General features: G+C 45.3%; 1 protein-coding gene across 1 annotated transcript in view; it reads left to right on the top strand.

Moving 5' to 3' along the window:
- Positions 1-17,149, top strand: part of Fras1 (Fraser extracellular matrix complex subunit 1) — a 250,306-nt gene that overhangs the window by 167,292 nt on the left and 65,865 nt on the right. The window contains exons 38-46 of the mRNA XM_032916779.1: positions 1,248-1,396; positions 1,580-1,742; positions 3,310-3,445; positions 8,425-8,615; positions 9,625-9,778; positions 10,923-11,186; positions 13,217-13,405; positions 14,793-14,912; positions 15,172-15,351. Coding sequence (XP_032772670.1) covers positions 1,248-1,396; positions 1,580-1,742; positions 3,310-3,445; positions 8,425-8,615; positions 9,625-9,778; positions 10,923-11,186; positions 13,217-13,405; positions 14,793-14,912; positions 15,172-15,351 — 1,546 coding nt within the window. The remainder of the gene's footprint in view (positions 1-1,247; positions 1,397-1,579; positions 1,743-3,309; positions 3,446-8,424; positions 8,616-9,624; positions 9,779-10,922; positions 11,187-13,216; positions 13,406-14,792; positions 14,913-15,171; positions 15,352-17,149) is intronic.

The following is a 17,149-nucleotide window of genomic DNA, read 5'->3' as shown; positions in this document are numbered from 1 at the left end:
AATTAAGAGTCAGGCACGCTGTCCTTGTGCTTTCTTGAAGCTCAGGAGAGGATACCTGAAATTTTCCAGTGGTCTTTCAGAGATCTTTCTCAGTGAGAACTCACAGGAGTAGTAGGCGGTAACTCTGGAAACCAATGCTTTCTAGTTAATCCTCCACAAGGAGAAAGGAGAAAACACTAGGTGTATTCATTTAGAAGACGTTCTCTGGAGCCCTGCTAGCTGCCTAAGTTCCCGTTCCCTCCTGGGCTAGTATCAGGTGGGCTGAGGCAATTCTGTGATGCGGATGGACATGACAGGGACCCGGAGCTTGCTTGCCTGGCCCAGCTCACATCTGCTCCACATCCTTTGTCACTCAGCAGCTGCACAGTGTAGCCAGGAGAACTTGCCTTTCACAGTAAAACTGGCCCTGCAACCTTTGTTTTCATTGTTGCCAAGGTAAAACAGAGAGTCGCCACATTGATAGTCAGATCCTCTGAACCACATAGGACCCAGGGAGATTTTCCAAAATGACATCTCCTGCCTCCTGGACATTTCCAAAAATATTCTTGAAGAAAGAGAAAATTGTTCAAGAAGATGTTCTGTTATTGCTAATGCAGGCAAACAGAAAGCTGATTTTATTTCTCAATAAACAACACAGGAGAAGAAAATGTTCTCTGTTAAGATTAAGTGTTCTAGGGAGCGATCCATTGATTCAGTCCTCACAGAAGGCAGTCCACAGGCCCTCCTAAATTCTTTTGTTAATCCAAATTTTTGTCACATTGGTATTGCTTCGAGTGAATCATTGGCTAAGCAAATCCTGTTTTACAGGCTTTTGTCCTTGTAGAGCGTATTATACACTATAAGGGAGTTCTGTGTATTTCTAAAGTGCAAAGTGGTTTTTAGACACCGCAAAAGAAGCCTGTGCCTGTGTTTATAGAGCGGCGAGTTAGAGCCACCATCTTCTCTTCTGTATTATGCACATATAATAAAAACAGTCCCTCATGGCTCTTACAGAAACAATAAAACATGTCTTTGTTTTACACCCTATACCATGAGTGCATTTCCCCACTGTTACCATGAGCTTGTCTTCTGAGAAGATATTATCCCAGAGGCATTTGATGAGGACTAAATACTGGGCTTTCATGGAGTTGGGTGGGGTATTTTTTAGGACAGGTGCCCTTATGTTACAGGGAAGATCCTGTGGGACTCTAAGTACCTTGGTCTCCACAAACCTGCATTTATGTCCTAACTCATATTTGCCTGATTAGGATGACTCCTCCCCTGACTCAGAGATCTGGATTCAGTTAAGTTCTCTGCCATTGTACGGTGTGCTCTTAAAGACCTCAGGACCTGACGTGGAGGAGCTCTCAGGGGATTCCAATTTCACCATGGAGGACATCAACCGTAAGAACATTAGGTACGTAAAGACCACCACGGATTCTTGGAAGGATTTAGTTTTTAACAATTGTATCGCAATCCATAAGCAAAGGCTGTGGTTCCTTCAAAGAGCACATCGTTTCCGATCTCATTTTTATATAAAAAAAATTACAACTCCTTCTCCCCAGCTCATCAGGGTGAGTCAACCTTTTTCCTCTTGTAGGTACTCTGCTGTGTTTGAGACGGAAGGGCAATCGGTTACAGATGGCTTCCACTTCTCTGTCTCAGACATGGACAACAACCGTGTGGACAACCAGGTCTTTACCATCACGGTCACTCCTGCCGAGAACCCTCCACACATCATTGCCTTTGCTGACCTTATCACGGTAAACAGCTCTCAGATCAATAAGTATCAGGGGCTTGGGAAAGCTGGCATCCTTGGTAATGTAGCTAAAGGATTTCTGCCGAGATGGGCTACCAAGTTCTTCCCCCAAAGTATCTGGGCAGAGATAATAGACAGTCTGCGGCTGTCACTGTAAGGTTTGTGTGTGTGTGTGTGTGTGTGTGTGTGTGTGTGTGTGTGTGTGTACACATATATACATATGTATACATCTGTATATATAAAATAATTATATACAGAAGATCAAGCCATTATAGTCGCATAACACACACACACACACACACACACACACACACACACTAGAGTATACTGGATATTGTTGGCAATGGGAATAAAACAAAAGTAGAATATACTTTGGGGGATTATATAGTTTAGTGTTGTTAATAATTAAACCACGGAAATCTGACCCCACATGAACTAAAGCAGCCTAGATTTATTAACAAGATTACGAGATCCTGTGTGAGAGGCAGTATAATGTGTCTGTCACTGAAGTTACCAGCCTGAGTGCCCGTGCCAGCTTTCTTAGGTACGACCAGACTGGCTTTGCAACAAGCACTTAATTCTTTCTAGCCTCTGTTTCTCCCTTAAATATTACACATTCTACTACATAAAGATTTCTCTAGTGATTAATTAAAATAGCCTGCATCACTCCTAGCGTAGTATCTGATGCATGGCAGGGGATTCACAGATACTAATTTTCCTTCTCTTGCCTTACACACACACAATAATACCCAAAGCCTGGCCCTTTTCTGGCTCTATTGAGGACTTTAAAATTCATGAAACTCTGAATAATTTCCAAATAGTTGTGATCTTTTTCCTGTCTTCCCCATCCTCCAACTTGGGGAAGTAACTGGAACCATTTCCATTCCAAGAGTCTCATTTCGTAGTTTATAGGCCCACCCCGCATCTAGCCACGAGTTCAGAGTAAAATGCCTTGACCATTTCCTGCAGGCAGGTGAAAAACATCAGGCCCAGACTGCAGAGTTAGTGCATAAAACCAGGCCCTAAAGAAAAGGTTAGTTTGAACAACTGCTTTTACATATATTGATTTATTTTCTTCTTTGATGTTCGGATAACCATTAACTTTCAGGTACAGCGAGTCCTTTATTCCTAGACCCCTATAAATATACAATATGAGGGGATAAATGGGACTTTTATTCTAGACGGTGACGCCTGTAGGACAGTCAACCCCAGGGAATGTGAAGGAGGCTGCATCTGTCATTCTCCAGCTATGCTCTATGGAATTCTGATGCCCCGAGAAGGCAGCTGTCCCGTCCTGAAACATGTTGAGATGGGTGGTTAGAACTGGCCAGAACTGCTTTATAACCAGATCCATCATTGCAGGAAGTGCAGTGTTGATAGGAGATGCACAGCTCTCATCTTTTCGAGGGGCTGAAAGATCTCCCAGCTTTGGCAGCAGATACTTTTCCTCATCTGCAGAGATCTACCTCCCACAAAAGCAAACCTGGTGCTGATGGTGACCCCAGGCAACAGCTTCCGGTTCTGTCCCCTGACCCCTGTTGTTGTTCATTCTGCATTCCTTTCTTCTGTAGGTCGATGAGGGAGGGAGAGCACCACTCTCCCTCCACCACTTCTTTGCCACTGAAGATCAGGACAACCTTCAGGGGGACGCTGTCATTAAGCTAAGTGCTCTGCCCAAGTATGGCTGCATTGAGAACACAGGAACAGGTAACCCTTGTTGCTGGGCAACTATGTAGGATCTGGCAATGGGGGGTGGGGGGATATTCTAATTAAACCTGGATGCGGAGCATTACATCGAGATGGACCCATTATTTCCAAGAACCTGGGAGAAAGGAAAGTTTCTTTCGTAAAAGAGGGAAAAAAAGGTCACTTAGCATTTTCTTTATGCCGTGCATTTTTTTAAGCATCAAAGATATATCAGTAAACAAAGCAGGTAACCCACTCCACCTTCATATTGACATTTATCCTAGCGGGGGTGGGGGAATAAATGGGAGGAGGAGGCATAAGACGCTGGAAGGTTAATAAATGGAAAAACCTGAGCAGAGTAACGGGATTTGGAGTATGAGCCGTGGGGGTTGAGGGGTTCACTGGTTGTATTCAGAATGAGGTGTCAAAGAAGGAGATGGCTGTCCCCTTCCTGCGAGGCAGATGCAGTTCCGATGAACTCTAGCTTGTCTCTCAGCTCCTCCTATGGATATGACATGAATAGAAACGCATGCTGTCTATCTCTGACACCCTCTTCAACATCCCTCCCCTGTACCATCTGCCCTAACCCACTGGAGGTTACCACAGACAAGGAGAGGCAAAAAAGGCATGTGCGGTCCACAGGCCCCTTGAGACCTGCTGTGACTGGCAGCCGAGAGACAGCTCCTGCCAGTTTCTGAGCTACCCAGTCTGCAATGAGATTCCTGGGTGAACAAACGCTGGTGCGAGGCTCTAATTGGCATGGAGCTAGCAGCTCCCACAGATAGGCCATTGACTGCAGGTGTCTGTGTCCAGCGTGGTGGCTGCCACTTGAGCCTGATAACCAGAAACTCATTGAAAACGGTCATGTTTTCCTATGGAGAGTCTTGGATCTTTTCCCTGCTGTCTTTCCATGTGTGCCTGAAGATTTGTTTGTTGCATATTTAAGCTCCCGGGGACAAACGTTTGCACTAGATACAATGTTAACATGGATAGCATTGACCAGTGCCTGGAGTCGGAGATAGATAGAAAGGCTGTAGGGTTACACGGTAGAGGACAGCAAAGGAACTAAGCCTTGAGGGCACAGAACAAAGTGATTGCTTCTGTCTGAGCAGGCAGAAAAGCCCCAGGGAATTGGAACGTGAAGGGTCAGAGGGAGTCTATACGGGCAAAGGAAAACTAGCATCTCTGGAAGAGACAAGCACCTCCACATCGGTGAGGTGGGGGATCATGATAGGCCATTGCTACTCACTACCTCCTCACTCCGTGCGATTTCTTTCCCAGAAAGCCCTTGGAACACAGCTTGACATTTACCTGAAGCACATGAAACAGCACAGATAGGCTGTTGTCAAAATTCTGCCAAGTCTCAGACGCTCTGAAAAAAAAAAAAATGATTCTCCGAACTATAATGTGCATAAGCCACATCTGAAGAGGTTGTGAAAACAGTTTCTTGGGCAGCATCCCAAAAGCTCCCACTGAAGAGACTGGTGTAGCCCATGACCCAACACTTTTTGTCAGCCCATGCGTGATGCCCAGCATGGCTGCTTGTCCTAGGACCATTGAAAGATTCTTCATTCTAGATGCCCAAGGGCACACAATAATTGGCCAGTTTATATCAACTCGAAGAGGCTGCCCTTTCCTCAGAGGAGGAAGCCCCACACCTCTGTTTGGAAGCAAGTGTTTTACACGTTGATGAAACTAGCTACCTAAATTGAATTCTAGGCCATTGGGATGCAGTTTTAAATCTGGTAAAAAGCAGCTTTTTACTTTCTACCAAGCAGGATGGGAGACAGAATGGTTACAGTGTTGGCTATGAAACCTAATAGCATAGAATCTGCATTCATTCAGGACTTGTCTGATCAGGGCATGACCCGCTGAGTCGCTCTAAGGGCATCTCATTCCCAGTGCTGAGTAAAGCAGGTGTCCGGGATGACAGCCACACTCACCGGGGGCCGTTTAATTCGTACCTAGGACATTCTGCTGAGGAAGGCAGGGAACACACATCAGAGATGTACATCAAAAATAGAAAGTGCAATTTTAAAACTTGGAGAGACTGGTGCTGGCGGCTTCCCTGACTGACTCCCTAGATAGACAACTAACTCTTCAACAGTTTTAAAACAAGGCTTATTTTATTCTGTATATTTTGAGGTGTCATTTACTGAGGCTGTTCTTGACCCAGATAACAAAGCCACGGTTCCCAGCCTGTAAAGATCGAAGAAAGGAGGAAGTAAAATTTGGAAGTGCCCTCAGCAGTTCCTTCTGAAGGCCATGATCTCTCTGTCCCAGGGAACATTGGGTCATTGACTGCTTAGGTCTCACTCAGCTTCTATTTTCTTTCTCTCAAACAAGTTGTGAGAAAACAAACCAACAAAAGGCATTTTCAGTCCTGGTCTTTACACTGGGGTGCCAGCAAACAGCCCTGTCTACAGGCAAGAGGTTATTAGCGCTTTTAGAATCTGGTGTTTGCCAAGGACCATAGAGAAGGTGAGGGAAGCCCTTTGGTTTTCCTATGGGCCTTTGTTCACACATAGCGAGGAAATGTGTAGGCACAGAATTTCTTTTTCTCTGCTCTAGAAAACTGTGGTAGCGAGTTAAAAAATCAATCAATTAGAAGGACTTGGCAAAAACCAAGGCCAGGCCAAGCCATCCATCACTTGGATGTTGCTTACTCTCCCCCTTGGCCCTTTGCAACATTTGTTATTGGACGAGATGAGGAATCAGGAGGCAGCCAATTACAGAACTTTGAAAGGTGCCCCATGAGCGTCTCACTTCCCCAAATGTACCCCTGTTGGTCAATTACTATAACACACACCGGAGATAAGTCAACTTCCACAGAGGCAAGGTATACTTTTCTTTGAGATCAGTGGTAGCAGTCATGGTCAGTTGGACCTCTAGCTGTCGAAACTCATCATAACCAGAGTGGAATGGTAAAACAAAGCTCTCTCCTTAAGCCCAGGGTAAATTCATTTTCTTTCAAAGTCTACTTTTAATGATGCTTCTTAAATGCTTTAACCTCCAGCACCCACCAGAGGGAGTGGAAAAGAAAAGATACGGGGAAAGTGGACCTGTTTAGAAAGGTCCTTTGGTGTAACTCCTGTCTGTGTTGTTTGGAAATCAGCAGTTCAGTTCACAGGCCGGCAGCGGCAGTCGATCCACGCACAAACACTTCAGGGATACACCAGCAGTCCTGTTCATTAGAGTCGGGATAGTAACCAGGAGTCACCAGCTGTGGCACTACCTAGCAGAGACAGTTAGGCCTTAGCCTCAGCATGAGTCAGCAGGAGGGACCAGGAGGGACACCAGGAGGGACACCAGGAGAAGTTCTCAGCTTTGACTCTCTCATTGAAGTGAGGACCAGCAAAGACACAAGACACCCTACTGGTCCTTTTTCACACTTCTCCAAACATCACGTGTCCTCCACTGGCCTTGGCTCAGCACCTGTCTTGCCTCAGGATGTGCATCTGTGGCAGCTGGCATGACACTGCCCATCAGCCTGGGTCTTCAGAAACCGCAAGAAGCTGCAACACCTCACCAGAAGATTTTTTGGTGCATTTCTCTCTACGGAGTCCCAACAAATGCAGCTCAACGACACAATATGAAGCGGACCAATCCTTCATCACGTGTCCTTTCACAAGCTTGCTTTAGCAGAACATCCTCTCTCCTGTGTCTGCTTCAGCTAAACGTTCCTTCCTGAATCTGCCTTAGTCTTTCACCTGTGTTTGCTTCAGAAAAACATTCCTTCACGTGTTTGCCCCAGCAAAACACCATCTAACACAACTGACTTTCCAGAGAACCATTAAGTTTTCACTTCAGCCCTGGATTTAAAGCAAATCCCCGTTTCTAAGACTTCCCACTTAATTCCATCTCCTAAGGACCTCACACCACAGGCTCTACACTAACACATGCTCTTAGGGGGAAACTCACGCAGGCTGTAGCAGCACTTCCGTGTCTGAATGGTACATGAGTATTGTGGTATTTACACAGCCTCTGAGCACCCAGTAGCCCTGGCATACTATCCTATAGGCTGGGTTCTAACTGATGTATAAGTTCCTTCTAGGAACTTGGAGATCAGACCTGGGATATGGGAAGGAGTGCTGAAAAATGGTGTCTTCTGTTCACATCATAGCCATTGCCCCAAAGAACTCAAAGCAGCAATGGCTGCCTGCACAGACTTCCACAGGACTGGGACTGCCAACATGCCAACCACTGCTCTGAGAGGGACAAAGGTTACAAGGGAGTTGCATTCTCAGTGGTGCATTCACTGGTACAGAGACCCTTCCTCGAGCAGTAACCCTAATTAAATACAGTCTTCTCTCTCTCTCTCTCTCTCTTTTTCTTTTTTCTTTTTTTTCGGAGCTGGGGACCGAACCCAGGGCCTTGCGCTCACTAGGCAAGCAGCGCTCTACCGCTGAGCTAAATCCCCAACCCCCTCCCTCTCTCTCTTAAAGAAAAGAAAAAGAACAAAACCACAAAACTACACAAAAGTAGAAGGACGACTTGAGAATAAAGAAAGTTTAAAACAAGAAACTTGGAAGTCAACTAGAAATGTGTGGGCAGAGAGGTTCTAAACAGGAAGGACAGTAGTTAACTTTTTCTTATGTAGAGAAATTGGTGACACTTGAAGGATATATCAGGAAGAGTGCTGACATTTGAATCAGAATGCTGGCTTTGGTGTTGATATTTACGCCCAGTTTGGGTAAATGATTGGAAAGAAACCAACCACAGATAATGTGCTATGCAAAAGGAAAGCAACCAAGAGGTTTCAGGTACTTGGATGTCACCTGATTCCCTGTGGAGACAGCAGGACCAGCATATCCATTTATAGGCGGGAACAGTCTTAGAGACACTATTCAATCCAAGACCAGTTTCTGGTCTTGAGCTCCGTCCTAGCTTCTTGCACAGTCATACTTTTATCATGTGTTGCTGAGGTCTTCTTTTCTAGATCGGCCTGGTGATCTGATTCTTACCAAACAAGGTCAATGTTTTCCCTTGATATTATGCAGGAGACCGCTTTGGCCCAGGAGCAAACAGTGAGCTGGAGGCGTCATTCCCTATTCAAGACGTCCTGGAAAACTACATTTACTATTTTCAGAGCGTTCACGAGAGCATCGAGCCCACCCATGACGTTTTTAGCTTTTATGTGAGCGACGGAAGTGGTCGCTCTGAAATTCACAGCATCAATATCACCATCGAGGTAAAGACTTCGGAAGGTGGAGAGTGAGCCTTCAGCCACACAATATCCCAACTCTTAAAAGAGCTGACCTTAAACCTCACGATATCCCAGTCTTAAACAAGCCCGTGTACCAACTCACAAGCAAAGGGTTGCATATGACCTTCAAACTTAAATATCAATTTTAACACATAACCCTGACCTTCTGGAAGCTTTTGAAATAGTAGTTGGCATTTGGGGAAGGTCTAAGTTGGAGATCTGAATTTCTAACTTAGGATAAAAATGTACTTGTTTTTGGGTAAAGCAATTTGTAGAAATCAGAAACACCATGCCATTTCCATATTTAGATAAAAACTGGCATATGCCCATCTCTGATATTGCCCCAAGTGGGTCTCCATGCATTGCTGGCCTTTTCTTTCTTTAATTCGTTGATTTATTTAACTGTAAAAATCAAAGAAATTTGATCCTTAAACCTACATTTATTTTTATTTGAGACACTATTGTCATAACTGTACTTTATGACACCAAGGAGAGGGAGGGAAAAGATAACTCTCAGAATGAATGCTTGGGAAAATAAAATGTGTAACAGCTTGTATAGGGGCAGGGATGGAGCAGGACTAGGAGGAGGGAGCCCTAGAGTCTGTGCCTCTCAGTGTCCTGACCTTCTATAGCTTCTGTGGTGCATCGAGAAATTTCTAAGACCACCTGAATTAAAATAGACTTTGCCCCTCAACTATCCCTGTATTTCTAAATTATATGCCGTTTAAGTCTAGAAAAGCATGGTCACTCTACCTATGGAAAATACCTTAGGAGCTGCTTAGAGAATGTCCATCAGCCTCCTTTCAGCGGGACCTTTTATATACGTGGCTTTTTATTTTTAATTAATATTTTGACTAGGGAATAAATCCCGTAGCCCGTTAAATACCGTTTGGATAGTGCGGGTTGTTGCAGTAACAATGCCCCATTCTCCGAATGCTTTCTTTCTTCTTAAACTAATACCTGTGTGAGACCAAATCCTTTATACTTTAATCAGAGGAAGAATGATGAGCCTCCCAGGATGACCCTACGACCCCTGGGAGTACGGCTAAGCTCGGGAGTGGCGATAAGCAATTCTTCCTTGAGCCTACAAGATCTGGACACCCCAGATAACGAGCTGATTTTCGTATTGATGAAAAAGCCTGACCACGGTAAGACACAAACCGGGGGTGGGGATGGGGGTGGGGGGAGCTGCTGCTTCATTAAGGCGTCCGATGGGTGGTGTCCGATGGGTGGTGAGCGTGAGCTCACAGATGAGTTCATTCTTCCTTTTCCATCCTTACTTACAGCCCATTCTCTGCATTAAAAAAATAATATCAGATTCACAGCTAGCCGAGAGTCTTGCGGGTCTTGGTGGATGCTATTTTGAAAACCTGCGTGCTAAGTAAATTGGTGTCTCTGAAATTTCCCTTCTGCTCTTCTCTTGCACTCCTTTGTAATCTCCCGAAAAAACAGGTTTCCGTGTTTGTGTGGCTTCTTCTCAGGGTAGATGACTTCATCAGATCATCGGGGGCTGCCTCATGCAGCAGCCTGTCAGCATGTTAGAAGTCTCTCATCGACATGCTCATTGTGCAACGGGCGCATTCTCTAATATAAAGCAAATGGAGAAGCCACTGTGGGGCTCCTCCACCCCCTCCTCCAAATGCTACCCCCAAACTTTCAAGCCCTGGAGCCATGCGTGGTGTCAATCACTCTTCACTGGGGTTGGACGTTCAAAAGCAGAATCGCTGCTGTTGCTGGGGGGTTGATAACGGAAATAGCCACTGTGATTTCCAATAACTTTAATTCGCTTTCTCTGATGACGCATTTTTAACTATACCTTTGCAGCGTGTGACCCCTTCAAAACAGAAAGAAAAGGGGGCGTCCGTATAAGCACGCTTACAGTCTTCCTGAATTTAAAAGGAGTTTAAAGCATGGACCCCATGATCTGTGCACTGTAGGCAGAGAGGATGGAGGGCCATTTTCACTTTGCAGAAGGGAAAGTAAAGTTCGGATCATCGAGTGGGTTTGAATCCAGGGAGGGAGATGTGATTTCTAAACCACTATATTTCAGCTTCCACCTGTGTCTCCTTAGAATTTTAACCACAAGAGTGGAACTAGGTATTCTTTATTTATAGACAAGGTCAGAGGGCACCACCTATGCCTACATACAAAATGCTAAGCGTTAGCACCAAGGGTCTCTGAAGTATTTGACATTCTACACAGGCTCCCACTCGTTGGCAAAATTGGACTGTTTTGATTATGTAAGTATATAAAACTATTGTTTTCTTTATCATTTCTCTCTTCCTTCTGCAGGTCACCTACTCCGGAGGCCTACTGCCTCTGACCCTCTAGAAAATGGGACGGTTTTAGACCAAGGCTCCTCCTTCACCTATCAGGATATCCTGGCCGGGCTGGTCGGGTACTTACCTGGTGATATCTACATGGCAGTAGATGAGTTCCGGTTCTCTCTCACGGATGGCCTCCATGTAGACACAGGGAGGATGGAGATCTACATAGAACTGCCCACAAGCAACATTCCCCATTTGGCAATAAACCGAGGACTTCAGCTCTCAGCAGGTGGGTCAGCCCAATTTTTTTTGTCACCATGACGCATGCTTACAAAAAACAGTTTCAGAGGAAACAGGCCATCATGGGCAGAAACAGAAAGAAATGATTATAGCTGCTTGCCTTGTGACAAGCAGGTCTGAGCACCAGAGCAAAGTATAGCTGCCAAGGACACACCGCTCAGGGACCTACTTCCTGAGCTAGGCTCTACGCCCTAAAGTTCTTAGCATGTCCAAAATAGTGACAGCAGCTAGAGACCATGTCTCAACACGTGAGCCCCTGGGGGACATTCCATCAGCAAACTATAGCAATCCCTGTAGGAATGGAATTCCTCGTTTTTTCCACACCGCCTTATTTTTAAAAGCCTGTGGAGATGGGGCTTTTTTCCATATTGGTGCTGTGGATGCATCTTGAGGGAGTTATTCAATATTTAAGGAAAGTAGAATTTTTGGGAAATTGCTGCTTAAGAGTTAGAAATAAGGACCAATGAAATTCTCCAGGCAAGGCACCTCTGTGGGTGAATTTGAGAGTGTTTTGTAAGGTGTTTATAAGATTTTCAGTACCCTTAAAATCATAAGGTACAGCTTAGAGCCAGGTCTCCTGTGACCCTGCCTCTGTCCAGCCCACAGCATAGAAACCATCAACAAAAGAACCCTGGCAAGAGTTTTCAAGACTTCAATTTTTAAGAAAATTAAAAAGGCACAGAAGGGTAGTTGGGAGGCTACCAGGAGTTAAGAGATTATGCAAATAATTGAGAGTCACTTTGTATGCCATTCTGGCATTAAACTGTCAGACTTCCGCCACATTCTAGTAGCATTAAAGACACAATGATATGCATTCGTCTTGATTATGCTGTGCTGTAGGAAGTCAACAGCGAATGGGAATCCATCCCGAGTCTCTGTGCACCAGAACTCTGTAGTTTGTTTATCTTAGTTTCCCACATGTTTTCTATTGAAAAAATTAAGTACATGGTGTAATAAAGTCTGCAGTTCTGAGAGTTACCCAAGGTTCTAGAAATTGGCATTTTGCTACTTACAAGAGAAGTAGCCTGTTTTTATTCCATGGACTCTTGGAGAAGACCTGATTCTTTTTTCCATCGAAGCTCAAATCACTCTGTCCTCCAAGCCTCATGCTATATTGTAGAAGGACAGCAAGGGTCACATCACATGCAGTGATATACATGTCACAAGAGGAACTTTGAGCGTGGGCTATAGCGTACTGGGTCAAGCACCAAGCGAGTCAGATCTTTGTCTGGAGGAAGACATTGCCTTGCCCCTCAGGGATACTTACTGGGAAGCCTGGGTAGAGTGCTAAAGGTCTTGCATTCTTGGCAGAAGGCTCAGTGCCATTCCAAACACCAAGACATGTGACATGAATGTTGAGTGTTTACATTACGAGTAATTGCTGTTTTTAAGACGAGAACATAGCTGGTCAGGAAGCGAAGGGCAGATTCTGAGAAGTGTTTCCATGGTGAGTGTCTTGCCCCCGTCCCAAGTCTCCACACAGACCCTAAACCTGACCCCTATGCTCCGTTTACCTTCTGACTTGAGGAACACTGACTTCGACTAGTTCATTCGAGATGACAATGAGGTTTGTTCATGAACTCATGTACGACTGTTGCTTTCTGGTTTGGTTAGTCTCAAGACAGCAAGTAAATCAAACTGAAGCAGATTTCTTAAACCCACCGAGATCTAGAAGTACTGGCACATAGAAGTAGCTTTTGTTGCTAGGCTCCACATGGAGGCTACTACAAGAATAAGCATGGGCTAGAGTAAAAGTGGACACAAGCAAAGGGTTGAGTTCTAAATGATTTTATTTCAGGAAAACAGAGTTTATTCAGCTGGAAATGCAGGCAGACAAATGCCTAGTATGTAGGCCAGAGTAATGTGTGATTATATATATATATTTACACACACACACACACACACACATACACACACACACACACACACACACACACACACACACACACACACACATCACTTGGTGTCCCATTAGAAGGAACGGTGGGGAATGACCTTCTGCCTCCCGCTCTTTCCCAGGGTCTGTAGCACGCATCACAGAGCAGCACTTGAGAGCGACAGACACTGACTCGGAGGCTGGCCAGCTTGTGTACATCGTGAAGGAAGACCCTGGCGCAGGGCATCTACAGATGGCTAAGGCTGACAAACTGGAGCAGATCTCTGTTAGAGGCCCCATCCGGAGCTTCACCCAGGCAGACGTTAGCCAAGGTCAGCCTGTTCTCCCTGCCTGTCGAAGCCTCCCAAAGCTCTGTCTGGTATAACAAAGTGGGAGCTAAGTGCCTGGCAGCCCATGGCAGGAGCCCGTGCGTTCTTTGTTTTCAATACAAGCTGAGTTATAGCTTCATTTATTTTTCTTTTGTTTTAAAAATGGAGGGACAACTATTTTTCTAGGCCAAAGGGATGTATTTTCTGAGAAATCTGAGTCTGTTGTGGAGGGGGGCAATGTCAGCTTGACTTGCTGTGTGGCTAAAAAGGACGTGTGAGAGAAAGAAAAGCAAAAGGAAGTGAGTTGGGATGGATGATGGTGAAAATGATGCCTTCCTTAGGTGAGCAATTTATATCTCTGCCCGGCTCGCCGAGAGCACCAGTTAATGAACTAGGTAAATGGAAGAGGAGCTGCCTGGGGGAGATTACACGGCTCATCCCTCCTTCAGAAAACGCTGATGGAACTCAAAGGCATAAACGTCGAATGCCACGTAGCTGCTGTACAGCGCTTTTGGGGTAGAAAAGGAAAAAAATAAAATCACAGATGGGAGGAGAAATGCCTCAAAACCATGTCAGCCAGTGCAGTTCCTTTTAGAGGTAGAAATATGGCCCCAGGAGAAGAAGTGTAGGCTCTGTCAGTGTCCTGACACACCTAAACTGAGAGCGTCTGAGTGCTCGCTGATTCTGTGGGTCATCAAAGAGGTGCAGTAGACACCAGGATAGCATAGTTACTTAATTCCCATGTTCCTCGCTTTCTCTCGTTAAAAATGAGGGCAGGAAGCCCTTCCCAGGGTTTGGTTACATTCACACTGATAGGTCCAGGCAAGTGATGTGTGTTAGCAAGATGGGATGCCCTATCCTTCTTCCTTTGGATCCTTCCTGACCTCTCTGTGCAGGTTATGTGCTAGCATATCTAGTGGGTGGATACAACCCATGTGCCTCCGTGTGGGAAGTGAAAGATCCCCCGAGGTGGGCAGCAGGCCTGCCCTCTCTGGCCTTGTCATGTGGATATGTTGGAGGATCTCTCCAAATGATGTGGCTGGGGTCGGTGCAGTGTGCCCCTGTGCCGTCTGCTTCATCTGGGCATTCATGAGACCACCTCAAAACCCCAGCGAGAGCCTGCAGAATGGCTGAGCCCTACCGTAGGAAACGTCTCGTGGAAGAAATTTGTTATGAGGAGTCTTTAAGGTGTAAGGAAGTTGGTGTTAGGAAAGGAGAGAGAGAGGGAATGAAACTTTAGATTAAAATGTCAAAAATGGCACCTAAGCGAGGAGGGTGTGAATTGATTCCTTGGTGTGAATACCAATTGAAGTTCCGCCTCTCGGTTCAGAAATAAGTAGCAGAAAGTACTAATAACCGAACTTTTTTTGTTCCCTTCTCTATTTTATAGGGCAGATAGAATACAGCCACGGACCAGGAGAAGCTGGTGGGAGCTTTGCTTTTAAATTCGACGTGGTTAATGGGGAAGGCAATAAGTTGGCTGACCAATCATTTTCCATCAGTGTTTTAGGTAAGGGGTATGGGTTTGCTACTAGAGAAGAGCAGATGTAGGGGGGGGGATCTTCCGTCCCCACCCTGTTCACTGTGGAGCCTCAGTCCTTCTTTTACATAACCAACAAAGATAAAAATCCAGGACTGGCACCTTCCTGGGTCCTCCGAGGGACAGCACTGAGGGGTGCTCTGACCTTACTTCCTGGGCGCCCGACCTGGAGTTGAAGAAAGGGGGCTAGAAACCTCCCATGACAAACCACTGTTTCTGATATTTTCAGAAGACAAATCCCCACCAGTCATCATCACCAATAAAGGGCTGGTCTTGGACGAGAACTCTGTGGAAAAAATCACGACTGCACAGCTCTTGGCCACCGACCAGGACAGCAAGCCTACAGAACTCATCTACAGAATCACCAGCCAGCCCCAGCTGGGCCACCTGGAACATGTGGCCTCCCCAGGTACACGGTCCTCTCTTGCTCCATCTAGCCCTAGGTGCTGGGGACCGTTACATTGCATATATATATATATATATATATATATATATATATATATATCCTGTTTTAACTGATACTTATTTTTTGCCTCACTAATTTTGATCATTATATGCTGTTATTTTTATTATATGTATTAAGTGTTTTATAATAGTAGGTAAAACTAAATTAGCAAAATGGCAGTTTGAGGTAAGGAAATAAGTCCTAGGAAGTGGGTAAGACATTGATGTGAATAAAACCCTGGGTTTGACCTCAGATACACACACACACACACACACACACACACACACACACACACACACACACACACACACACAAATTATAATTTCATGTAAGCACTCTTATCTCGTAACTAGAAAGTCAACTCCTCTGGAGCAACTGTACCCTTCTGGTCTTTGGCATTACCTTGACTACACGGTGTAACGTCCTATGACAGCCAGTCACCTCAGCCGGGAGTGTAGTGAAGTGAAGTAGTATGTACCTAGCATCCACGAGGTCTTGGATTCAGCCACCAGCACCGGAGGAGAAAGACTGAATTCAACAGAATGAGAATGAGTGGGTGGAGGAGCACCCTCATAGAGGCAGAGGGGAAGGGGGCAAGGGGAGACGGGATGGGAGTGTTGTGGAGGGATAGCCGGGAAGGGGGATATCATTTGAAGTATAAATGAATAAAATGATTAATGAAAAAGAAAAATGTTATACCCAAACACACACACACACACACACACACACACACACAGAGAGAGACAGAGAGAGAGACAGAGAGAGAGACAGAGAGAGACAGAGAGACAGAGAGACAGAGACAGAGAGACAGACAGACAGAGAGACAGACAGACAGAGACAGAAAGAGAAAAATATATTCTGGAGAAGCTCCTCTGCTCTTCGGGAAGCAAAGATGAACAAATGCTTCCTCACAACCTGAATTTCTCTACTGGGTGGGCCACGAAACCTCCCTAGATTCCTGTAACTTGGGGAAGACTGGTGTAGACTGGGAGTTAAAGAGTTAAAAAACAGGAAAATCTACACTTAGCAAAAAGACACATTGAGGTGGGCTCAGGAATGCCTTTAGAAGTCAGAGTTCCTGGAAACTAAACTTGCATCTTCTTTTCAGAAATGAAAAAAGCATGAGTCAACAATTGCTGAGTGGACCAGGTTTACGTATTCTAAAAACAGCAAAAGATAAGACTCACAGGTAGTTATGGCAATATGGGGAGTCCTCCGAGCCGAGATAAATAATCTCACTTTAATCTAAAATACCAAGTAACCTATAGACTTTTGAGCAGGGAAGGAAGTAAAGTATCTAAGAGAGAGAAATGAGGAAGTGACCGTGGAGAGGTAGGGTCCACACTGGGCCAGCAGAAAGCCCTGCGACATCACCGGGAGAGCAACTGAGATACAATAGCAAAGGGAGGATACGAGAGAGACAGGCTGGTACCCTTAAGTCTTACTGTGTGAGGTGGGAGATGGGAAGAGAGATGAGGGGAGGCATTTTGGGGATCTGTAAAATTTGGCAGCTGTATGTTGCGAGCGGCGCCAGAGTCACAGAATAAATCCAAAGTCGGAATTGCCATCACTTCTTAGAGGTGGTGACAACTTGAAAGGTTTAGATCTTCTGAGAGTGGCTTCAGATCTTAAATTATGGTTCTTCATTCCACTCGGAGAACATCAAATCAGGAGACATAGGTGTTCCTCAAGCTCACCTTCTCCTGCAGAGTCTGTCAGTGTGCAGACACGTGAGTCTGTGTCACTGATAGATGACGGTTAG

The sequence above is a fragment of the Rattus rattus genome, chromosome 11 (genome assembly GCF_011064425.1).
Source record: "Rattus rattus isolate New Zealand chromosome 11, Rrattus_CSIRO_v1, whole genome shotgun sequence".
Classification (NCBI taxonomy): domain Eukaryota; kingdom Metazoa; phylum Chordata; class Mammalia; order Rodentia; family Muridae; genus Rattus; species Rattus rattus.
The sequence above is the reverse complement of the archived record's forward strand: the minus strand, read 5'-3'. Positions and strand labels throughout refer to the sequence as shown.